Source organism: Leptodactylus fuscus, chromosome 8 (genome assembly GCF_031893055.1).
Source record: "Leptodactylus fuscus isolate aLepFus1 chromosome 8, aLepFus1.hap2, whole genome shotgun sequence".
Lineage (NCBI taxonomy): Eukaryota > Metazoa > Chordata > Amphibia > Anura > Leptodactylidae > Leptodactylus > Leptodactylus fuscus.
The window spans coordinates 9,842,891-9,868,762 of record NC_134272.1 but is presented as its reverse complement, the minus strand read 5'-3'; the positions used below and the strand labels follow the sequence as shown (position 1 = coordinate 9,868,762).

The 25,872-nt window shown below is 44.8% G+C and overlaps 1 protein-coding gene across 2 annotated transcripts; it reads left to right on the top strand.

Annotated features, from left to right (window-relative positions):
• The first annotated feature begins 283 nt into the window (after positions 1–283).
• TBC1D24 (TBC1 domain family member 24) lies at positions 284–25,587 on the top strand. Of its 2 annotated transcripts, XM_075286086.1 has the most exons (8): positions 284–402; positions 16,188–17,208; positions 18,835–18,852; positions 20,691–20,849; positions 22,674–22,737; positions 22,987–23,082; positions 24,472–24,694; positions 24,900–25,587. In XM_075286086.1, exons 2-8 carry the CDS (start codon positions 16,244–16,246, stop codon positions 25,076–25,078), a joined length of 1,704 nt encoding a protein of 567 aa, XP_075142187.1. In that variant the 5' UTR covers positions 284–402; positions 16,188–16,243; the 3' UTR covers positions 25,079–25,587. The 2 variants fall into 2 exon arrangements, with proteins under 2 accessions (XP_075142187.1, XP_075142188.1); XM_075286087.1 differs by lacking the exon at positions 18,835–18,852.
• Positions 25,588–25,872: the final 285 nt, after the last annotated feature.

Sequence of the window (25,872 nt, the reverse complement as noted above, 5' to 3'; positions counted from 1 at the left end):
CCGCCGCCTCACTACACGTAGCTTCAGTCAGGCGCTCGTAAGAGACCACTGCGCAGGCGCGGACTAGCGGAATTGTTTAGAGCGTGGAGTGGGCGGGGCTCAGCCTCAGCGGGCCTTCTGTATGAGTGACAGCTCCGGTGTGAAGGAAGGCGGGGCTTCAGGAATATGATTGACAGGAGAGATGTGCGCTGTGAAGAGCGGGAGGGGCGGGGCTGTGGTGTGTGATTGACAGCTCCGGTGGAGACGCGGGGGGCGTGGTTTGTAGCTGTCTTGTAGAGACTTCTCAGGGAGGAGACGGAATGGTGACTGCTCACTGGAGGCGAGAGATAAAGAGGGGAGGAAATGAGACAGCGGGCTGCGGCCTCCCCTGTGCACAGCCTGACCTAGACCCTGGGTGTGCAGGTAAGACAGGTGCTGCATGGACTGCCTGGGGGTAAGGTATGCTATACATAGTGTATGTGGCCTAATGCTAATCCTATAGGCAGGGAGTGGGGGCATTTAAAAATGGCAGCCTTACTGTATGTAGGTATGTATCATGTATGTTTTGGGTATGGTTATTCTTGTCCCCTTGCTGTTATAGCTACCAATGATACCTGCAATACTGTGCACCCAAAAATATCACATGGATAGTAATTTAACCCTGAAGGGAAACATTGGGGTGAATTTTTGGGCAAGAAAAATCCTTGACTTTGGTGAAGTATTTGTGAAACTCTTGTAGGATTGTGGAACAATGTGTTGGGTGACCCCGATTGGTGTATATGATATGAATATACTATATATCTATGGTGGGATCAGACACCCCAGTCCGGGTCACATCTCTGTATTCTCTAGTATTTTGGATGGCTCTCTCATGTGACGGATCCAGGTGTCTATAATGTTTCTGGGTAACCATAAAATAACGTAACCTGCTGCCCTATTTTGTCCACTATCTGTGTTGGTGGCTCCAGTGCCGATCTGATCTGCGCCTTAGTCTCTGTGCTACCCTGTTTCCATCACTGTACTATGTTCTCGCCTATTCCTGCTATGTCTACTCTAACGCTTGGTTCACACTACAGTCTGTTGTTCTGGCCTGTCAGAGGATGGAAACGTACGGACCCCAATGGATGACCCCATTGACTATAATGCGGTCAGTTGGGGTGCCATTATTTATAAATATTTACAAATATAATTTTATTTTTTGTCCACTGATTTCAGGTGGAGATTCCAACTCCAATGTGAACACATCCTTAGCTAGAACTGTATTAATCTATATGCAATAGTTGCTTTTACCCGTCAGGTAGGGGCGTACATATTTGGTTATGGTCTTACTCACACATGTCATATATAGCAGTTCTAGAACATGTTGGTTACAAGGTGGCTATTCACATGTCTGTATTTAGACAGACGGACAAAACAATCGGTCACGTTGTGGTTTTTTTGACAGATTTGTCATTAGATTCAAGTCTGAGAAAATGGGTCTGAGACGGATTCAGAACAGTTGTGAAAAACTCCCCATTTCTCATGGCTGTGTCACTAATGCCCAAGACTGGTTAAACTTGCCAATTTTTAGCAGGAATGCCAACCAGCAGATGGGTATGGGGACGATGTGACTCTTCTCCCATGGCCGATCTCTGAGGGGAGGAAGGTTTGAGCATGTTGTATTTCAATATGCCCAATCCTTTGCTGTGAAGGGAGATCAGATGTGTCTTGACACCAGTCAGCTCCCCTCTCACCATTAGGAACACATGCATGCTGAGCATGCTTATGTATAGTGGAGGGAAGGAAAAAAAAATGGCCAAATACTTGTTCAGTCGACGGCTTAGTCCTTTCTTTCGGATAACTTTATGGTCCTATTCAGATTGGGAGAATCTATATTGGCCAGTCTGATTACGGCTTAGCAGACCCGAACTTGGCTTGTCTGATCAGTTGATCCGAGGAGCATTCACCTGATAAATCTGGCCCAGGCGCAGACTGTCTGATCTAAACACGGCCCTAACGCTCTACTCCTACAACTGAGCAGAGAATGAAATGTGTGCTGTGTAGGATTCCATACTGCAACCTTTATGGGGAGTTTTCACAGACCCTTTCACCTCAATGGGTGAATCAGGTCTGTAAAACTAGTATCCATAGTCGGATCAGAGAAAAAAAACATGGAGCTTCACCCCCCTCCTCCAAGGATCATGGGCTTGTTAATCTAGGGTTAAATGGTTAAACTATATAGTATTATGTGAAATAATAAATGTATATATTTGTCAAACAAGCTAATGTGATAACTCTGCCAAGAGACCCTGACCTGCTGGGTGCAGACTTTGCACAACCCTGAAGTTTGGTCAGTGTATTGTGCTGTCTTATCTGTAAGGCTGGGGTCACACCTGCCCTGGTCTTTGCTGGGGATTCCGCTCACAATTTAAATATGTGGAGAGAAGAATCCTGCAAGCAGCGCTTTTCTCTCTACATTTATCTGCCCTTTTTGGGCGGAAACCCAGTAGACCCCATTGTAGTCACCAGGCAAAACATGACTGATGAACTCTGTCGTCTGAATAGGATCTTAGGTTAGTCCTACAAAAGGTTACCCTATTCTCAGATGTTGGTATGCATTGGCGTAACTAGGAATGGCGGGGCCCCGTGGCGAACTTTTGACATCCCCCACCCGACTGACACCGACGCCGAAGACCTTGACCAACCCACTACTACGCATTCCTGCGCACTCTATTTTGCCCCATAGTGGCCCCTGCACACAATATTGTGTCCCTTAGTGGCCCCTGCACACAATATTATGCCCACTGTGGACACCCATAAACAATTATTATACTCTGGGGTCTTTTCAGACCACAGAGTATAATAATCGGAGACCCAGGGGGAGAAAAACATTTAAAAAAAAAAAACTCTGTTGCTCACCTATCTCCTGACTCCTCTGCTGTCGGCCTCCGCTGTAGTCCATCTTCAATTATGTCAGATGTCACATGACCCAGGACGCAGACCGGGGTCATGAGACATCAGACAACTAGACCTGAAGCCTGCCTGGAGAGGGACGTAACAGTGTTTTTTGTGTTTCTTACCTCTCTCTCCGGCCTCCGATCATTATACTCAGGGGTCCAAAAAGACCCCCCCAAGTATAATGATAGTGTTTGTGGGGCCCGCGGTGTCACGTACCGATCCCGGCCCAGCCAGGATCGGTAAGTAGATAGGGCCCGTTACCGGCTGGAGTAACTCCAGACGGTAACTGCCTATTAAGAAAAAAATAAAAACCTGCAGCGGTAGCAGCTGTCACCGGCCCCCTAATCTCCCGGGCCCTGTGGCAGCTGCCTCTGCGGCTACTGCGGTAGTTATGCCACTGTTCGTATGCCATCAATGTCTGATCATTTGGGTTCTACCATACAGTACTCCCATGTGTTTTAGACAGTGAGCATTGAATTCTATATAATCTGGACACTTGGGCCCCGTTCACACAGAGGAATTGGTATCAGAAAATCTGGTCTGTGCATTTTCTGGATTTCCTGGCCCTGGACGCTAAGTATCATCCCGATCTATAATACTCCATCCTCACAGCTGCTCTACTGTCCTATATAACATATATATGGCGTGTTGTCTGGATTTTAGACCTTATTTGTGTATGTGTTGGAGAGGTGGGGTGTTTTTGTTTTATTTGGGGTTTTTTCTCCTCCATTGCATCTTGCACAAGGTGTGTTGCCCAGAACTTGTGTTGGTGCAGCTATCAGTAGGATATACGGCTTTGTCACAGTGACATGGTGATAGGATCTAGCACAATACCTGCAGCGCGTGTGATTTTTATCGTCTTCTTTGTGTTTCCTGCAAAGAACAGAAAACGGATTTGCCTCACCTTGGTGTTAGTATCATTTCCACAAACATTACAGATTTTCACTTCTCAGTATTGTAATACTATAAGGGAGCCTTCACACGGAGTAAACATGCATGTATTTTAGCAAAATACACGTGTAAAAATAAGACTCCCATTGACTTCAATGCTATTTTTTACACGTGTTAAAGTACGCCTGTAAAATGTCAATGGGAGTCTTATTTTTACACGTGTATTTTGCTAAAATACACGCGCGTTTACTCCGTGTGAAGGCTCCTAAGAAGCATAAACTATTGTCATTGAATAGGTTTGACCATATGGATGACATAAAGATTAAGTTTTTGGATGGTTTGTGCCTATGGCTGTAAGGGTATCATCTCCCCCCACAGGATAGGACATAGGTTATAGATCGGTGGGGATCTGACTGCTGAGACCTCCACCAGTCACAGGAAAGATATGGTTTATCCCTTTTTCAGAATAAAGTAGGTGATGGCCGAGTGCCCGCATGTTCTATTCATTTCAGTGGGCACTTGGCTATCTCCAGCAGTCCCATTGAATATAGTAGTGTTACCACTGAGGCCATTGACAAGCTGTAGCCCAGGGGTCCCCAACTGCTGGTCCGCGGACCAGTACCTGGCTGCGGGGCATGTTGCATCGGTCTGCGTACCGGTGGCGAGGAATCAGCAGTTGCTGTGGAGCCGGCGAGTGCCCGGGGTTGAGCCAGGACCACAACAATGATGCTTGGTTGTTGCTCATCGGGATAAGGTGAGCAAAGTGTGGGGTTGAGCCGGGACCCACTGTATGTCCGGGATTCTAGTGCTATGCAGGACATGCAGCGGGTCTTGGCTCCAACCCGCTCTCGCCTACCAAACTTTGGGCAACTATATTACACGTCACTTGTCCCTGTGATGTGTAATGTGGCTGTAGTGAAGTTAATAGCAGCGTTAGGAGTGATACCCGTCATCAGTAGCCATCTTCATAACCTGCAGTGTCTGTCATCAGTAATCTGCACCCCCATGCTTAACCCTGCCCCCAACCACACACCCTACCCCGCCTCCATCCACACCCCTTCCCGCCCCACCAAGCCATAGAAAAATTGTCTTGCTAAAACTGGTCCCTGGTGGAAAAAAGGTTGGGGACCACTGCTGTAGCCGGTCTGTGGTCCTCTATGGCATGCCAATAAACCTATACGGGTGGGGACCACCAGAGCGGCGACACTGCTGCAGCAGGGGAATGAACAGCTAAATAACTGTTATTTTATGACATGTCAGCCCCTTTTTCAGTGAAATGATACACCCAAGAACCTAAAGTGAATGGGGTTTTCTGGATAATGTGGGTTTTCTGAGCGCAGATGAATTCCAGTAACCTCTGCACACTGCCTATAGTGTCTTGTAGCTGGGCTTTTCCCTAATGTCGTCCACATGTCTTTCATTATACAGTGACTCACTGGAGTTAAATTAAATTTCGGAGCCATCGAGGCATGTACTGTACATCTTCCTGTCCTGCTGAAAATACCATATTACAATGTTTATGCCATGATTACCGTCTGCGGCCGCCAACAATTTATGATACCCCAAATTACCCACTTATGTCATTCATTTGCTCTAACCCAGTGGTCTCCAACTTGCGGCTCTCCAGCTATGGCAAAACTACAGCTTCTTGTAGCTGTCGGCGCATGCTGGGGGTAGTAGTGCTGCCTTGGGTTGGGGACCACTGATCTATGGCAAGTGATCATGCTCCAATACGGAAAGATGCGTTTCGTTCTCTCCTTCGGTCCATCACCACTAGCCTTACTTTTAAGAATTCAGCCCAGAAATGTGACTGTGGAGAGATGCAACTGGACACGTAGGTTTAGTGGCTGAGGAAACCAGTCAATGGCCAGCAAGTATTCAGGCATCCTAGCCTAATAAATGGGACCTGTGCATGCTACTCGTTGGACTTGAGACAGCTACGTACATAACAGTACCTGCATGACGTTGTATCCCTCCCCATGCCCAATGTTGGATTGGTTTGGAGAGTGCGGCTGGAAATCCTGTTAAGGCTGAAGCCCCATGTTGCGGAAACGCAGCTTTTTTATTTTTGCAAATTTAATTGCAGTTTTTTTGAGCCAAAGCCAAGAAGGATTACAAAAGGAATGGAAAACGTATAGAAAGCTCTTATGTCTGCCTTCTGCTCAATCCGCTCCTGGCTTTGGCGCAAAAAAACTGCAGCAAAATCTGCAACAAAAAAAAGCTGCGTTTCCACAATGTAGTGTAGTGTAATGTAATGATTTAGCCTAAGCTTTACTTTGTTGCAGATTTTGCTGCGTTTTTTTTGTTTTGTTTTGTTTTTTTGTGGAGCCAAAGCCAGGAGTGGATTTAGCAGAAGGGAGAAGTTTAAGAACTTCTTAGATATTTCCTATTCCTTTTGCAATCCTTCTTGGCTTTGGCACAAAAAAATCTGCATTTCTACAAATTAGGGCCTTACCAAAACCAAGAAGAGAAGGGTGCACCAGACACTCGGCGTTTTTACATGCTGGGTGTCTGGTGTACCCTTTCTTCTTCGGTTTTGGTTGGTCATATATATATATATATATAGATAGATAGATAGATAGATAGATACGCATTTGTAAGCGGACCACGGTAACTAATGGGCAAATCACTTGACATTATTCTTAATTGTCCCTTGGTTTGGTTTTGAATTTAGGGATTATATATTTTATTTTTTTTTTATTTTTTTTTTTTTTTGTTCCTCTGTTGCCATAGTTAGACTACAAACACATTCTGTAGTCTGATCCTGCAGTTTTTTTGTTTCTTTTTTTGCAATCATAGATACATATAGGTTTTCATAAGACATGTAAACAATTAGTTGCAAAAATATATACATTTTGGTATTAAGTGAATGTAGTTTTTTTTTTTTTTTGTTTGTTTGTTTTTTTTTAAATGTAGATTGTGAGCCCCACATAGAGCTCACAATGTACATTTTTTCCCTATCAGTATGTCTTTGGAATATGGGATGGAAATCCATGCAAACACGGGGAGAACATACAAATTCCTTGCAGATGGTTTTCTGCCCTTGGTGGGATTTGAACACCAAGACTCCAGCGCTACAAGGCTGCAGTGCTAACCACTGAGCCACGGTGTGGCCCCTAAGTGAATGTAGTTAACCTCTTGTAACACAGAAGATGATCGAGAGTGATTTGGTAAATCTGGTTTCTAACCATGACAAGCCTTTTGAGGCTGAAGCCACACATTGCAGACAGACACTGTTTTTGGTCATTGTGTAAATGCAGAGAAAAATGCTTCAGTTTACAGACCCATCACTGTCAATGAGATTTTATTTCCTCCACCTATTTTGGGGGTGAGGGGACCATTCTGGAAAATGCTGTTTTCCTAAAAGTTATGCAATTTATTAAGACTGGCATGCGTTGTTCCAGTCTTAATATAACTGCCCATCTGTGTTTTCCACAAAGACTTATGAGGGGGGAGGCAAAAAAAAAGTCATTGTTTCTGTACTGGATTTATAGCTGGTTTTCTTTCTGAGCCCATTTCTTACCCTGTTTCTCAAAAAAAAATAAGTCATCCCCTGAAAGTAAGACATAGCAGAGGTTTTGTTGAATTCCCTAATATAAGGCACCCCCCGAAAGTAAGACATCCCCCAATAATACGGTAATAGTCTTTCTGTGCAAAGATTGTATGAAGGAAAACATTACAGCCAGATAAACATTGACGCAGCTGTGATACCGCACGTTGTATCCACTGTTCCTGCTGCTGTAGGATGAGATTGGGGGATGCCCGCTGTGCATACACTAAGCATCGTATGCGGCGGGGGGTCCACTCTCCCAGCTCATCCCACAGCAGCAGGAACAGTGGCTACAACGTGCAGTATCACAGCGGCGCATACCTGCGCGCACGGAGCACCGCACACAGTGGCTGCAATGTTTTTCTTCGTACAGTCTTTGCACAACAAGCACATAAGACCTCCCCTGAAAATAAGGCATAGCATGTCTTTAGGACCAACATTTAATATAAGACACTGTCTTATTTTTGGGTAAACAGGGTATGTGATTCATATGGAGAAATAATCCCGTGTGTCACCGTTTTCTGACATTGGCCATATCTGCAGGTAATTGGATTTTTTTTTTCCTTTATGTAACCTGAACATTTTCCATGTATTTTTTTATTTTTTGGTCTTGTCTATGGCTCATTTTTCTCCCCTCGGTGCTGATGCGCTGTCATGTTGAATAATTACACTGCACGCTTTGTAGTATCTGCCTCCCCTTTTTTTAAATTAAATGTTCCAGCAAGTGTGGAGTATGCCCGCAGCTAACAGCCCATATCGGCTGCCTGCGAACAAAAGCATCATTCACGGAGGCCTGGGTACCAGCGCTTACAATTACATAACTTTGCCTCATCTCTTCTGAGATCATCTGCTGTATTGAGATCGCCCGCATTCCCCCCTTCGATTTGTAATGTAATAGGCCATCGGTTTTTAGCCTTGCCAAACCTTTTTACTTAATGGGCAAATAAATTCATTGGAGCCTTAATTTAAAAAAAAAAAAAAAAAAAAAAAAAAAAAAATTTAATGTATAGATCTATATGTGAGGGTTTAATCATAAATTTCTAATATTGCATATAGTTTTAATATTTTTTTTAGTCCCTATGGGGGGGGGGGTTGGTGTTCAATGCCCTGTTCCGTTATGATTATAGAGCAGGTCCTAGCCTGGTCTGTGGCAGTGGACTGGAACATAACCTCCCGTTGAAGTCAATGGGGGGATTGTTGGCACTTGGATGTTGTCCACTATGAAATCGGACTCCACTTGGCGTGCACACTCTGTCGTGTGCATGAAAACTAGTTAAAAAAAAAAAAAAAAAAAAAAAAAAAGGGGGGGGGGGGGAGGAATAATTAACAAGGCTAAGTAACCTATAGTGGTATGTAAGTATCCAGCATCATGTCTTATGGTTGTATAGGTAGGTGGACAAATTATCTTGATGCCTATCCTCAACAATTATTAAAAAAAAAAAAAAAAAAAAAAAAAAAAAAATTTGAAAATTACTATATCGATTAAGAGGAGAGAGAGAGAGAGAGAGAGAAGATGATGGCTTACCTCCCCTAACAAGAAAATGACTGGACATGTTGAAATTTCCATATTTGCCATAATGGAGTATTGGGAGACTAAAGGCTAGTTCACACGGTGGGGCAGATTTTGGCACCGAGAATGATGCGGGGAGCCACTGGTCAAAACTCTCCTGCCACGACTGTTGCAGTCGCGGCTTCCCCCTCCAGAGTCGGCTCAAATGAATGGGCCGACTCCGTACGTTGCTGCCACCAGGCGGACACCGCGCGGCTCAACAAGCTGCAGAATCCGCCTGAAGAAAGGGCAGCCCGCTTCTTTTTGCCTCTAGCAGCATGTTGAGAATGCTAGTGGTCCTCATAGACCACCATTGTGAGGGGGCGGATTATGATGTGGCTTACGTGCCATAATCCACCCCCTCTGTGCCTGTGTGAACGGGCCCTAAGGAATAATTCACTCCAAAATTCACACTGAGCACCCATGGGGAAAACTGCTGTTTTTTTTTTTGCCTTTTGGTCACCTGCAGGGGAAATATATTTCTTGCCGCCCATGTGATCCATAAGCGAGTCCATCAGAATGGCGGCTGCTGTCCTCTATGGCCATGTTTCCAAGCAGAGGAGACTCCATGCTATCACTTCCGTATGCCATAGACAGGGGTTGTATTTTAATAATCTACTTGCCTAGGTGTGTTTGCATTGCCTGCCACTGAATCTCTGTCCATAGTAATAGTTAAGTCGCCTCGGCTGAACTTTACGTGAACCGTTTCTCCTCCTGGTCCAGTTGACGTAGGCGGTGAGAGAAGTATTACTTTTTATTTGTGTATTTGCCCACGCTGCCGCCGTGACACCTGGTAAGACGATCCCTTCTCCTTTAAGTATGGCTCCCCGGGGTGCTGTCTGCTCTGCACAGATCACATCAGTCTGCTGGCTGTACTCTTAGAAGCCTGGCATTTCCATTTAATTCACGTGCCCAGGTTATCGATTGGAACAAAGCAAATGTCTTTATTCTCGGAGACGCCTGGTTTAATTACTAGAACCGAGGGTTTGTCCTTCAGTAATGTAAGATGCGATGGGAACCATGCATGGGTATATTGTGTCGTCATGGAAAATGTCACAATTCAGTGAGGCCTATATACGTGTCATGTGCATAATGGCCACTTACTATGGTTTAGTTGTCCTGACAGGAATAGACAGTCCTCAACATTGAAATTGCAACACCAAGAATAAGCCATAAGGTTGTGCAAACTGAGGAAGAGCTGCAAATAATGACATTTTACCAAGTGGCATATGGGAGAGGCACATGAGAGGCTACGTCTTGCGTCACCCCCTCTACCTCATAGATTGTAAGCTCTTGCGAGCAGGGCCTTCAGTCCCATTGTGTGAAATGACATTCTTTGTTATGTATCTTTCTGTCTGTATTTGAACCCTACAAATTGTACAGCGCTGCAGAATATGTTGGCGCTATATAAATAAAATTATTATTATTAATCTAAAATATATTCTATATCTAGGTAAATAGTATGAAAACTCCATTTGGCTACAGTAGGGATTAGAGATGTTCTTAGTTCAGCCCCTTACCCAACCTGAAATGACTGGTAACAGATCTGTAGATGCATCATTATTTGGATTAATGGCTTCTGTATAAACCATACGATGAAATGGCAAAATGTAAAATCTGGAAATGCCAGTCATTGTCTTTTTGCATGAAGATCCTGTGTGTAATGACTCTGGTCAGACTCCTGATGCCTGTGTGCTGGCATGATGTACAACTATGTGTGTGTGGTGCAGAGTCGCCCGCAGCTATTCCAGGGAAAATCGAACAGTGTTTAATCTCATTACAGGCCTTTATTGAATGGTGCAGTGATTCTGTAATGGAGCTGTATTGTGGCGGGGAGTCCTCTCCTATGGTGCAGACACAACACTTGCTGCAATGCATTTTTGTACTTTTAGATACTGGACCAGCCAAAAAATAATAATTAAATAAAAAATTATATCTATCCTATCCTATGAATATTGTAAATAATTAAATATAATAAATACATATAATAATAATAATAATAATAATAATAAATATATATAATAAAAAATATATAAATAATATATAATAAATTATTATTATAATATATATTTATTCATTTTATTATTAATTAATATATAATATAATAATAAAGTTTGGATGTTTGTTCCCTAATCACGCCTACACCGCCGCATGGATTGTCCTCAAATTGCACACACACATAGAGTGGAGGCCGGAAAAGAATATAGGCTACTTGCCGCCACAGTGGGTGGCCAGGCGTCACGACCGTGAGCACCGACATTCGTTTTGGAGTAAGTTTGAGGACGTCATCTCAGGCCCTTGAAGCACTCGCCGATTGGAGCGCGCAATGGTGTGGGAGGATGCAGCCCGGCACAGAGCAGAGTGAGGAACATGGCGGCTCATGTGAGGGATGGACCAGACCAGTTTGCGCGTGAGGACGGGTGGGTGGGGTACGTGCGGGGGGGCCCGTAGCGGGAGTGCGTGGGAAGGGAGGCAAGTTTTAGGAGCTTCAGGGACACACCTGGGTATACAATGCAGTTACAGACATATGTAACAGAGCCGACACATGTGCGCAGGCGTATCATCCGCACCAGCAATTGGCTACATAACAGCAGCTCAGTGCCAACACAGACCCGCCGTCAAAGTCACGGCACAAGCTAATATATATATATATATATATATATATATATATATATAGTGCATTCACACTACGTATACTGAAGCTTATTCTGAACGTAAATCACGTTCAGAATAAGCGGCGTATAAAGCAGCTCCATTCATTTCTATGGGAGCCGGCATACGATCGCTCCCCATAGAAATGAATGGGCTGCTTCTTTCACTGCGAGCAGTCCCATCGAAGTGAATGGGAAGTGCCGTCGTGTACGGCTCGGCATGAGCAGAGCTTGCCGTATACGCCGGCACTTCCCATCCACTTCAATGGGACTGCTCGCAGTGAAAGAAGCAGCCCATTCATTTCTATGGGGAGCGATCGTATGCCGGCTCCCATAGAAATGAATGGAGCTGCTTTATACGCCGCTTATTCTGAACGTGATTTACGTTCAGAATAAGCTTCAGGAAACGTAGTGTGAATGCACCCTTAGTTTTTTTTTTTTTTGTTTGTTTTTTTTCCTGCAACCAAGTCAAGTGGTTGCCGACTAGCAGAAGTACACCACGTGCAGGGAGGCTCAGTGGCCATGGTACCCATGAGCCCTTAGAACAAGAGCTCAGAGTGTTTTCTGTAAGGACAAGAAAGGACATTTGGGGTAGAGAAACTCGTCAATTGGCCGTGTCGATCGGTATAACAACTCTGCCTTATTAGAAATGTCTTGCTGATCTTTGTCCATATTCTTTGGAAAATGTGTTTTGGTTGCTTCCGATCCAGGATGATGTAATTCATGGCCTTGTGCTCACTCGCTTACATTTTTCTGGACACTTGTGTAATGCTCCCATCCATTTTTGTAAGGTTTGGTATCTTGACAGTTTTACTATAAACCTCAACATTTTCCAGTAGCCAAAAACAAGGCTTTGTGCAATACGTAATCCTACAGAAATTCAACAATTTATGGAAAGGACGTAAACAGGAATGACTAATGTTATAAAAGACCTGTCAGTGGAAAGGTGCACCGGGTGGAGGAGCTTCTAATAGCAGCCACTTCATCAGAATCCATACACAGAGGCCACGCAGAAGCCTCACAACCTCCATGTGCTATGCTTCTAGGGGTGCAAAAAAAGCTCTTGGACAGATTTATCTGCATCCATACCAATGGGCACCCAAAACTAGTTGCGGGGTTTATTTGGCAGTTATGCACAGAATTCATGTATTTCTCCATGTGAAACCTGAGCCATTCAGAGATGCGTTAAAGCTCCACAAATCCATAGTGTGGATAGAGATGACAAACTATATTAGCAATACCCGCGACTACGTCCGCAGCCCCCTCCCCCCCCCCCCCCCCGTGCGCAACAGACCTGCTGCACAGCCCCAGCTTCTCCCTTCCCATTGCCCTGCGGCCGCGACCCCGGCCTCCCCTCTCCACCCCTTCCCCGGCCTTCACTGACCCCCACAACCCCCACCCCTGCTTCAGTCTGTCTTGTCCTGAGATGGGTTTTGGCAAAGACTTTAAAGCGACTATCAGTTTTGAAGTGTGGGGAAGGAAAACAGCCCAATAAGAGGAGAAAGGAGCAGTATTCTATATTAGCTTCTGCCCGCAACTTCGTCTGCGGGTTGTTGGCAATAAAATGCCAACAACAATGCGGGATGTTGCTGAAATGTGCCACAGTTCTCCCCTCTCCCCCATCAAAGGCAGAACAACACATTCCCTGTAGTACTCACTGAAACTCTACACCCGATATAGTCCTCTTGTCCAGACACAGCCTGCATATTCTGTAGTCTCCTGATCTTCCATGAGTCTCCATTTTCTTCAGCTTTCACACTGTCCAGCTTCATCCAATATAGCTCCACCCACAAATTAGCATGTAGCTCCCCCCACCGCATAGCCTGATCCTATCAGAACGGCTCAAGGACCTGTGATGACATCATCACAGGTCCTTTAGTGTTGTGTGAACCTAAATTCCTTCATAGCAGTCGTGTAGGAACGTCATTTACCGGGATAAAAAGTAGCCTATGTTTTAATCTGGGTTCCTATCTCTCTATGTAGCAAATTTCAGGGAAATCTGTTCAGCCGTTTTTGAGTGATTGAGGAACAAACATCCAAACTCACAAACTTTCACATTTAGTAGGAAGTAGGATAATATTAGTAGGATAGGATTAACATCAATTTCAGAATTCTTAATATTCACCTGTACTGTTTGTTTGTTTTTAAGTTGGCGACCATTTCAGGGTTTAAATGATCCATTTTCATATAGATCTTTTAGTTAATTGAATCTAATGTCTAGTCTAGACGGTTAATGGCCAGATATGGGTGAAATGTCCCTACCAGCTGTTTTGGCATAGCCTGTGTATGAACTTCCCTGTTTAATGTTTTAGCCCTGGTGTGAAATATCTGGGTCAGCGCTGATGTTATCTCAGCTCGTGCAGGTTTCCTGGGTTGCTGCTTCTCTTGCAAAGCGTTCTATAAACAAGTATTTGGCTTTCTCAAAACCTCTGCTGGACCGTGTATGCAAACACTCTGAACAGACCGGCATTGTGAGCACCTCTGCACTCCACCTTGTGCATGCCATTGTAATATACAGTATAACAGTATGTATAGGTGAAAACTCATGGACGTAAGACTTGAGCTGGAGAAATGTGGCTAGGCACATGTGCACGTTCTGTTCTGGTTACTTAAAGGGTCAACAGCTTTTCAGACGACTTATTTTTGTTTTTTATTTTTTTAATAGATCCATTTGATTTTGGACCAAAATGTAATGCATTTTATTTAAAAATGTTGCTCTCCAAAGTTTCTGCCACTAGGTGTCGCCCCTCTAACTTTTAGTTACTCCCTGTTAATAAGGAAATTCCATCCATAGATATAAAACAAAAAAAACCTGTATATGGGTAGGGTCTGTTTTGTTTCCAGTAGAGGGGCTGATTTTCCTCATAGCCTCCACACATCTCCGCAGTCTTCCCATTGCATTGACATAAACGTTCTGGACATCTCACGGCTTATATTGTAAGAAAAGTCTACTTATGTACTTGCATCTACTGCCTGTGTTATTGCTCATGGGATTTTGGTCACTGACTGTTTTCTTGTCAGTGTTCACAGATTGCTCTTTTTCCTGTGTCGGGGATCTTTATGGTGGCAATATGTCTGCACGTGTTTTCCCTATTTGCAGAAGTTCCTGAATCTTCTATGTTCTGTTCTCTTGCTCTTTTCTCACTTATTGGTTTGCTATTTTACAGTTACTCCTGGCAGAATGACATGTACATAAACAGACGGTTCTAGAATGGCATTCTTTAATTAAGGTGTCGTGGATCCAGTAGGTGTCACTACCTCCACTCTAGAACTCTGAGGGCTCGTTCACACAAGTCGAGGGGTAGATTTTGATGCCGAATCCAGCTCAAAATCCACCCCCTCACAATAGAGATCTATGTAGACCGCTAGCATTCTTTTTTTTGCGCTAGCAGTGTGTTCCCGCTCGCGCAAAAAAGCGAATTGCCTTTCTTCAGGCGGATTCCGCAGCTGATTCAGCCGCGGCGTCCACCTTGCAACAGCACCCTCCAGACTAGGCCCATTCATTTGGGCCTACTCTGGAGCGGGAATCCGCGGCAGGCACATTTTGGTCCTATTCTGATGCAGCTTCCCACCCAAAATCAGGACCAAAATACGCAGTTAGGGCTCGATCACATCTGTGCCCGGTCTCCGTTCTGCAGGTTTCCATTTCCTGCACAAAACAAGGGCAGGAGACTGAAACCTGCCGGCATGTTTCAATTCCATTCATTTGAATCGGTTTGAAAAGTGTCCGGCCGTGAGCGCCGGTGAGCGTTTTATGCTCTCCGCGGCGAAACCGTTTTTCTTTTAACCAGACACAGAGTCGGAAATGCAGTACTCTGTGTCCGGTTTACAAAAACCGGTTTCTCTGCGGAGCGCACAAAACGGATAAATGAATGGGTTTGAAAGATGCCGGCAGGTTTGTCTCCTGCCCCTGTTTTGTGCAGGAAATGGAAACCTGCAAAACGGAGACCGTGCGCAGATGTGAACGAGCCCTTATTTGTATGCAGATTAGCTGAAAAGGGCTTTAGGGGCATGTCTTCTCCTACAGGGGCTTCGGTCTCTGCTTTAGATAACCGCCCCTAATTGAGCAGTGGTTATCTAGTCCAGAGAGTGCGGTCCAAAGAGAAGACACACACCCCAATTTGTATAGGGGTAAATTTTAGGTTTTTAAGAAAATGGAAGTCATAGTGCAGAATAAAAAAGGCATTTTTGGTAAGTGTAGAAGCCGCCCTACAAGGTACTGCTATTAGTTTGATACTGATTTCCTAGCTGACGGACTCCTCGGTTTGGGTTGTTGCATTGTTGAAATACAGGCTGTGTATGTCTCTTCAATATGAAACTTTAACCTGCCTGGTTTGACATGGACACAGCACAAGGTGCTTCATACTAACAGGCTTAGGAGGTAGCGCCACCTACTGGATCCATAAAAACAAAAAGTCATTTTCCAGGTTCCATGGCCTCTTCCAAGAACTGATTGGTCAAGGGCCAGGTGTTGGACCCTTGCCAATATTATATTGAAGAATTATCCTAAGGATGGGTCAAAAAAAAAATCATATTCCATTGGAAAACGACTGTAACTTGTGGATATCTAGGTTACTACAAAAGTGAAGATTAGGATGTTATTGGCTACTAATGTTGTTTCTGTTTTCAGACTACACGATGAACTAAGCTCCCAGCAACATAGCTCTATTCTCCGAAGGATCAGCCATGGACGACACGGAATATGGCCAGTATGTGGACTGGGACAAGATGGAGACTGGAGGGCAAGAACAGAGTCCTAAAGTATTAAACTGTACAGATTTCCAGGAGCTCAAGCAACTATCCCGTCAGGGGTATTGGGCAAAAAGTCATTCGTTACGGGCCAAGGTATATCAGAAACTGATCAAGGACATTCCATGTCGCACAGTAACGCCTGATTCTAGCGTCTATCGTGACATTGTGGGTAAAATAGTGGGCAAACGCAACGCAAGTACCCTACCTCTGCCCGAGTTTGTCGACGATCGACAGGTTCCCACCTACTGTCTAAACTCTGAAGGCATCGGAGCTGTTAGGAAAATACTTTTGTGCATCTCAAACCAGTTCCCCGACATCTCCTTCTGCCCCGTCCTTCCATCTCTTGTAGCCCTTCTCCTCCACTATAGCCAGGATGAGGCAGAATGCTTTGAAAGCGTCTCCAGAATACTTGCTTGCAACGACCCGAACAAACGACTTGTCGATCAAACCTTCTTGGCTTTTGAGTCCTCTTGCATGACCTTTGGGGATCTTGCAGGCAAATACTGCCAGGGACCTCACAAGCTTATGGTAGCTGTATCCGAAGACGTCCTAGAAGTTTATTCTGACTGGCAAAGGTGGCTTTTTGGCGACCTCCCCTTCACCTATGTGGCCCGTGTGTTTGATGTGTTTCTGGTGGAGGGCTACAAAGTGCTATTCAGGGTAGCCTTAGCTCTTCTCAAGTTCTTTCACAAGGTAAGAGGTGGCCAACCAATGGAGTCCAACAATGTTAAAGGAGACCTCCAGGCATTTGTAAGGGACATCAGCAAGTCCGTGTCTCCTGAAAAGCTTTTGGAGAAGGCCTTTGCTATCCGTCTGTTTTCTCGTAAGGAGATTCAGCTTCTTCAGATGGCAAATGAAAAAGCTCTGCAGCAGAAGGGGATCACCGTAAAGCAGAAGAGGTAAGTGCCCAGAGTATGCTACAATAAGAATATTTCCAGATGATTAATACTCTTTTCGTTTAGTTGCTCCTTAGCAATAGACCTCAAAAGGCCACTTTAATAGCAGCAAGTCACAATGGAAGTTTGTGGTCTGTTGCTGAGGAGCAACTGAGTAAATGTTTAGAGGTGGTGCAAAACGTGATATGCCGTATAATAAAGATAATAAAAATCTATTTCTGCCTATGACTTAGAACCCTAAAGGGGGTACCACCTCCCCCAAAGTTATTCAACTGCTACCACCATGTTACACAGTGATAAACAGCATACATTCGTCCTGCCAGGAACAACATCTGCAAGGAGTCTGTATGTTCTCCCAGTGTTTGCATGGATTTCCTCCCATACTCCAAAGACATACTGATGGGGAAAAAAACGTACATTGTTGTGAACTCTATATGGGGCTCACAATCTACATGGAAAAAAAAAAAAAACATCATACATTCATGTTTGTCACTTTTGGAGAAGCAAGAACAGGGCTCGAAGAGGTCAAGGGCCCGCCCCCAGTGCACCAACTGCCTCATTTGCATAAGACTTCAAATTTGTTGTTCTCCAAATCTACAAAAGTGACAAAGGCGCATTATTTCACACTGTAAGATGTCCTGTACCATGGTGGTAGCCATTGATTATTTGGGGGGGGAGGTGATAGACTGCCTTTAAGGGGGTTGTGAGAAATCAAAGGTATCCTTCAGCCACAGGATAGGGGTTAGGTGTCTGATCAGTGGAGATCTGACCTCAGGGACCCCCACCCTTACCTCATTGATCATGAGAAAGGGGTCCTCAGATCCTTTGTTTGAATAGACACCTGGTCACACATGTATACCACTGCTCTATTCCGTTCTGTGGGAGTGCTGGCGATGGCTGAGCACTGTAGTTCGCTTCTTTACAACCATTCTATGGAGATGAATGGACTGGCAGCGCTCATATATGTGATTGCTGTTGGATAGAAATCTAGAGACTGGGACCCCCAATTTCATGATCAGTGGGGGTGGTCCTAGCAGTCATAGCCATCTTACACCAATACTTGTATTGGCGGTATACACTAAACCGTATGGTTTTTCTAATCCAGATTAAGCTCAAGCCCCCAATGTTTTTTCCTATTGTTAGATACTTGTGTTCATAGAGGTGTATATAAGTCTTACCTCTGGGACCCGCACTTGTCCCTAGAAAGTGGGAGGGGGCGCAGTTCTGATAATACTGCAGGCACGGTTCCCACAGACGGGACCTGTATTTGCCTGTGGATAAGCCATAAATGTCTAGGATGGGAGAAGCCTTTTTTATTTTTCCTTTAACACGTTTGCACCTAGTGACCACCTGCTCCAATGAGGAGGTATGTGGCTTCGGATGCCTGGCTGTCGGCCCAGGTACACAGCTGACTTGTGTTTTCTTGGTTTGTAGCCCTGCACTAGACCTCTATGATGTTGTTGTTCTGCCCTTCCAGATTAAGACTATTTTTTCCTTCCAAGGTGAAATTCAGATGGACTTGGTCAGTGGTTTCATGTTTGATGTTTCACTGATGATTTTTCTTTCCTTTTCCCTGTTTTCTTTCTACTTTCTCTCCCTCTCTCTCCTCTTCTGCTGTCCCTTTTCCAGAGTAAAGTCTCCTGTCCGGTAAGTGACCTTGCCGTCTCCTTTCCTTGGCCTGGAGCCGCCATCTTGCTTACTCTCCCATAACATTCAGTGGCTGCTATCCTGCCTGTCTAACTTCCCCCATGGATTGCATTAAAATAGTTGACACTAATTTGTTTGCTCATTTTTCTAATTTTATTTCTTCATTGCAACATTAAACTCAGGATGCGTAAGCTGTAAGTACAGGGGGAAGAAGAGTCCTTTGTAAATATCAAGGATCGGCCTTCACTTAAGCCACACCGTGTTGGCCTATGGTATTATGCCAGCCACACTTGTAGTGTTTCCATTAACCTTGGCACTGGTGTGGGCAGGTTGTGCCAGCTGCTGCAGAGTATTGACTCTATTTATACAATGATAATCCTGCCAATCTGATCTTCAATGTGGTACAAGAATGTGCCATCTTCCATGGATAATGTTTGATGTAAGAACATTGCATCCTTCAGCTAATAAGTAGTCTTCCTGGAGAAAATTGGTATGGCCATGGTTTGTTTCTTGCAACATTCATATCAAGTCTTGTAGAAAAGCAAACTTGGCTGCGACGGTACACCTAGCGGTTCAGATCCCTCGTACGTTAGCTTCTGGTTATACATGGAATAGGATTACAGGGCAGGGTAGTGACTTTCTAGTGGCCATTTTCCTGTGCCAGGCAGGACTGTTTATACAGCAGTGACCCAGTATCCCAGACAACCTCACCGTCATTAATTTTTAATGCCATGTTTATGTGTGTGTCCATTCACAAGGGCAAAAGCTTTGTTCAGCTCCAATCAGGCTGACTAAGAAATCTAGACCTCTGCATGACACCCAATGCCGGCTCTTGTTTTGTGTTGCATGGCTGATCCCATACAGTTATCCATCTTCTCCCAAGCACTACTACATTTTTTTGCATGTTCGATGGGATAGGGGGGTAATATCAGCTAGCAATGTCTTATAAGGTATTATTTCAATGGAAAAAAAACTAGGAATGGTCTAGCTGGCTCTTAAAGATTCTATCACCAGACCCAGCATATCACCCCAGCCCTGCAGATAGATAGGTTACTGTGACCAGAACCAGCATATCACCCCAGCCCTGCAGATAGATAGGTTACTGTCACCAGTACCAGCATATCACCCCAGTCCTGCAGATAGATAGGTTACTGTCACCAGACCCAGCATATCACCCCAGCCCTGCAGATAGATAGGTTACTGTCACCAGACCCAGCATATCACCCCAGCCCTGCAGATAGATAGGTTAGTGTTACCAGACCCAGTATATTACCCTAGCCCTGCAGATAGATAGGTTGGACAATACAACTTCCTTTTGCCTCTCCCAAACACACATTTGGAGTGTAAATGTATTCTCCGTAGGGAGAAGGGAGTACGTCACTGCCAAACACCTATGGCAACAGCTGATTGAGAACAAAAGGATTGGGCATGTTGAAATCCACCGTCCGCCATGTGAGGAGTATTGGGACACCCCCCTCCCCATACACATTAGTTGGCTTTGGATTAGGTCAACATTCATCAAATGTGTATGGCCACCCATAGGGAAGAGCTGTACATACCCGATGATATGTCGTCACAGTATTTGTACCTTCACTACATCTCACAAGAGGCGTCAGACTCAGATATTCATTTGATAGAGTTGCATGCGCTTTTATTAAAGCCTGGTTTATTGGGCTGCCAGGACATAGGGGCATCACTGGAGCTCAGATCTACTTACTATAGTTTTTGCCACATACAGTGCTGACACGACGCCACCTTTTTTGCCTTGCAGTTGCTCAGTTATTGTCTGTATTTCCTTCTACCGCCTAATGGTCGCTTGCTCTCCATATTTCTGACAGACAGAATGTCCACCTGGCTGTCCATGCAGAAAACTTCAAGTCTGAGATTGTGAGTGTGAAAGAAATGAGGGACATCTGGTCCTGGATTCCAGAGAGATTTGCCCTCTGCCAGCCACTACTGCTTTATACCAACCAAGAACATGGCAACAGCCTGAGCAGGTCAGTTGTGTGTGTCCTATATTCCGTCTGCATTGGAGTAGGATGTATGTGGACGAAATACAAGAAGTATTAAGCTCATAGAACACTGGTATCTAACTGTGAAGATGGAGGAGGCAGAGTGACTAGGGGGTCGGGGTCGGAACCAGTCCAGAACTCTGGCCCTTGTTAAAAGAGCTTTATCATTGGGAAAAGTCATTTTTAACTAATCAAATCCTTGCATAGCCTTTAGAAAGGCTATTCCACACCTACCTTTAGTATGTAAATTGCCTCAGTGGTTTTTGAATAAGTCCGTTTTTATTCATATGCTAATTAGACTGGTGCACGATGCATCGTGCACTCCTCTTTGCTATTGTTTCCTATGGGTGTATACTTCCTGTTGTGACCTCTATTGTCAGTGTTATCTGCTCCTCCTCCCCCCATCCCTTCGCTCTCCCATCATATCCCCAAATTCTAAAGCGAGAAGCTAAGACAAAATGGCCGCCCCCATAATTGTGTACAGAAAATAGAATAAAACCTAGATTAGCACAAAAGTCAAATATTTGGTTTTAATAAATTAAAAAATTTGGTGACCCATTTCTTATAAGGTGGTGTTGGGTTGTGTGTACAGCAGGGTGTCTGGTTGTGTCTGCTTTATTGTGCATGGCTTTGCCGTTTTCGTGCTGGTGTTTCAGGTTTTTGCAGCGATGATGTTGCACAGTAGAAGCCTTGCTGTATCCGCTCTATTTATAGCTCTGCGCTCAGCACCTACAGGCACATTGCACGGAGTGGTGTGCGCACCCTTATTAAATTTCCTTAATTGTGTTCTGCATTGAGGCGTTGTGTGACTCGCACCTCCAGATTACTATTTCTCCTGTGTATTATGTGAAGAACATATATAATGTATTTGTTTGCATGCATGAGGTCTGCTTACTGCAGGTGACAGGCCAATGTCCTGGTGTGTGGGGCAGCTCGATATATATGGGTCTTGCTATAGACTCTTGTTGTCCAGCTTCTGTGTAGTTTAATGTGGTAGAGGTCATGGTTTCTTAAAGGGGTTATCTGGTTTCTAGGAGGCTGTGTGGGGGTCTGACACCCAGGACCCCCACAGATCACCTGTACCAAGACAACGCAGCTCCGTAATCTCTACATACTGTGAGCTGCGCTGCTTACTCGCCGTACGTACTATAGCCATGAGTGTAAGTACTGCAGCACTGTCACACTGACGCCTATAGGACAGCGCTTCAGTACCTACACCTGACACTACAGTTTATATGGCGACTGAGCCGACCGCTCACATTATGCAAACATTACAGAGTAGCCATGCTGTCTTGGTATAGGTGATCTGCGGGGGTCCTGGGTGTTAGACCCCCACACAGCTAATATTGATATGCCATCAATCCTAGAAACTGAATAATCCCTTTAAAACCACCCTGATCCTGATTCCAGGTATTAGATGACTGGTTAGGTTATATAGTCAGTACTCATTTTCACTGTCAAACTGGCCCACCCGAGTACCAAAGAATCCTCCCCTGGGCCCCGGCTATAACACTAGAATAGTCCAGCAGACAAAATCCAAATTTAAAGGGTGCTATGGCCTATTTTTATAGGGGATATTGGGGGTATAACTTTATCTGGTGGACCCAAGGAACATCAGGCCAACATTACTAAAGAATGGCCTGTAATTAAGATCGTTCAACCATCAGCTTTGCTTCTACACGTCCCCCATACACACATGTATGTCCAGTCCAACCGTGTGTGTGTGTAAGGTGAACTAGAGGGAAGGCAATATGTATATCTATACAGTGTTGTCTGTGCATGGTCCAATAACTGCACTTCTGCTATCAGGTTTTACATGCACTGTGAAGGACATGAGCCCACCCTGCTTCTTATCAAAGCCAGCACCCAAGAGGTGAGTAACTGAGCAATACTTGGGCCTTTCGTTCATTTATACCTACTTGCCATCTCTTCTGGAACGTCCAGGAGACTCCTTAAAGAAGTGGTGACCTCCAGTATTCCCAGAAGAGCAGGCAGACTGGTAACCTGGCAGACGTGGGGGCAATTATTTTAGATCTGACATGGGCACTTTGTTTTACTTATTTTACATTTATCGCTTCCCAAGTCATGATTCTTACCTGTTTACCTGCTGGTTTCATCCTAGGTGTGTGGTGCGTTCTTGTCTACGGACTGGAGCGCGCGGAAGAAGAGTGGGAACAAGCTGAGCTTCTTTGGGACTGGAGAATGCTTTGTATTTCGGGTAAGAACAGGTTCCTCTAGAGCACTGCAATAACCAGATCCCCTATTTTAGATTGGGTTATTTCATTGCCATTCTTCCCAACTTTCAAAAGACTGAAAGCGAATTTACATCTAGTAAGACTTCCCTCCATTTCTACACTGACTCTGCCCATTTCTATTAATATCTTTGTGTCCCCAAATAGTATAACATCCCTATGGAGGCCGTAACACTGTATGTCACTATATTATAATGCCCCCCACAACATGATGGGTCAAACAAACAACAACAAAAACGGATACTTAACTTGCCCCATTCTCCCTGCTGGTCACCACATTGTGCCTCCTGCGCCCAAGACACCTGAAGCAAAGACTGGGGTTGAACGGTGAAGCAGCTGCATCACCATTGTATTCAACTCATTTTGGAGGAGGATGTAGAGGAGTTAGTCAGGTCGTACCTCCTGTAGATCGAGACTATTCGGAAGTATGCTGGTGCCATGGCCGAAGTTAATAGAAAGACAGCCACACGTGCACAGCCCTCTCCACTCACTTTTGGGTGTCCTAAGACCAACAGAGCACACGGCCTCCTCTCCATTCATTGCGGCCACCGCACCAGTTGGAACCAAGGTTCATTGGGCGCCTATTCTGACAGTGTTCACATCTGCACTGGGTATCTGTCAGACACACCCTGGCTCCATAAGTGCTGGCTATTTTTGCAGTCTATCCATTCTTCTGGTCCTCCAATGGACCAGGAGATTGTATACTTGGCACAGATGTGAACCAAGTGTTAATGGACAGAGAGTTGGGACAGACATTTATGACCTCTTCAGTATACAAAGGTGTTCCACAATATTGGCCCTTAATTACATGAGTATAGGTTGGTGCATTATATACATTGGAAGGTCTAGATCTGTTTCTGGTCTCCTCTGCCATTTTCTATGTCCATGGAGGAGTGGGATAGCAAACCATGATGCCAGTAAAATTGCTGAAGGTTTTATTCTTTATGCTGGGGATCAGCAACCATCGGTGTTCCAGATGTTGTGACTCCCCCAGCAGACTCCATTCACTTCTATGGGAGTTCTGAGAACAGCAGAGAAAGTATTCATGCTGGGAGTTTCACAACAGTTGCATTTCACAAGTCTTATTCCCCTACAAGTTTAAAGGGGGTTGGGCAGGATTAGAAAACATGACTGCTCTCTTCTTAGCTAGTGCCATCACATGCCCATGCTGCAGTTTAATGTGATTGAGCTGTAGGATTGCTAAGTATCCAATGGATGTGATGTGGTAGAAGAAAGCGGCCATGTTTTCTAATCCTGCACAACCCTTTGCCTTCTCATACTGTTCAATAACACCATGTTCTTTTAGCCTGCAAACAACATCTTATTCCAGGTTGTTCTCCTCCTTGTTCACACAGCTACAGCCAGAGGTGGAGCGCTATGAGTGGGTGATAATAAAACATCCGGAGCTTGGTCAAGTTTCGGCAGCTGCTGATAATGAGTCCAATGCTTCCCAGGAAACCGCCGAAAGCTCTGACCCCTCCAGCCGTCTGTCTCCTTTCCTGGCAACTCGTCACTTCAATCTCCCATCCAAAACGGCCTCCATGTTTATGGCAGGGAGCACAGAGTGCATCATCATTGGTAAGTCACCTGGGAGGGGGTCCTACCACTGTGATCCCCCACCAGTCACACAAGTGGGGATCTCTTGTACCCCTGTCTAAATGGAGTGGTGGTTACACCCGTGTACTGCTGCTCCTAGACTGCAGGCCATAGCCAAACTCTGAACGATGTGGGTCGGACTACCAGGACCTTTGCACGTGAACTGTATACTATTTTGTTTTCTCAGGAGGTGGTGACGGACAAGCCTTGTATCTGGATTCTGATCTGAACTATGGACGCACCAGCCATTGCAATACCTTCAACAATCAACCTCTGTGCTCTGAGACCTTCCAGATTGCCATCATTGAGGTGTGGGGCTTTAAGGACACTCTAAACCATGAGGAGCGCTCCTCTGTGTTACCATGAGCTGATCCTGTTCAGATCAATGGCCCCTAAATCTGGACATGTCTCAGCTGGGACGTCAGCACAGGTTTGGTGGCGCCTGTTGGAGCTCCTGCTCACCTTCCATCAATGTGAGGACTGTAGATCCGCTAGTTGTCAATGGTCTCATGGATCCTGGTGAAAGTATCTAGACAGTCTCATTGGACCAAGCTGAACTGCACACTTTCCAGTCGCTGTACTGGGTGCTATTAGAATTCATTCCCACTCCTAGTTCGGTGTAAACGCCCTTTAGACCTGTCATGTGACCGTCCTTATACTGTGTGTTTTGTTGTGCAGATCTACCTTGAGGTCAATCATGTCTCATTGTTTCTTGTAAGATTCCTTCTATGTGCAGGTGCCCTCCCTCTTCACAACCAGCACTTATTGGAAGGGCTACTGACATAAGACCCCAACTCTATATAGATGTAAGATTATCGGAATTGTCCTGAGTCTGTCACCCTGTATGTGGTGAATATTTCAGGAATAAACGTCATTCTCAGGAATTGGTTTTTGTCGTCTTATTTAAATCTAGCGTCTCCTTTTGCATTGCCCTGGATGTATTACTAGGCAACAGGACGAAAAAATGAAATAGAATTGCAAGAAAAAGTAAATGAACCCTTTAGAATTCTACATTGTTACTAATAAAATGCAATCTGATTATTATTGAAGTTCACATTCTAGACAAACTCATGGGATACATTGATGAAGACTGGCATTACTCATGCCAGTCTTTATGGCCTCTGTGCCTCAGGGGGACATAGGTCAGACTGCAACTTTTT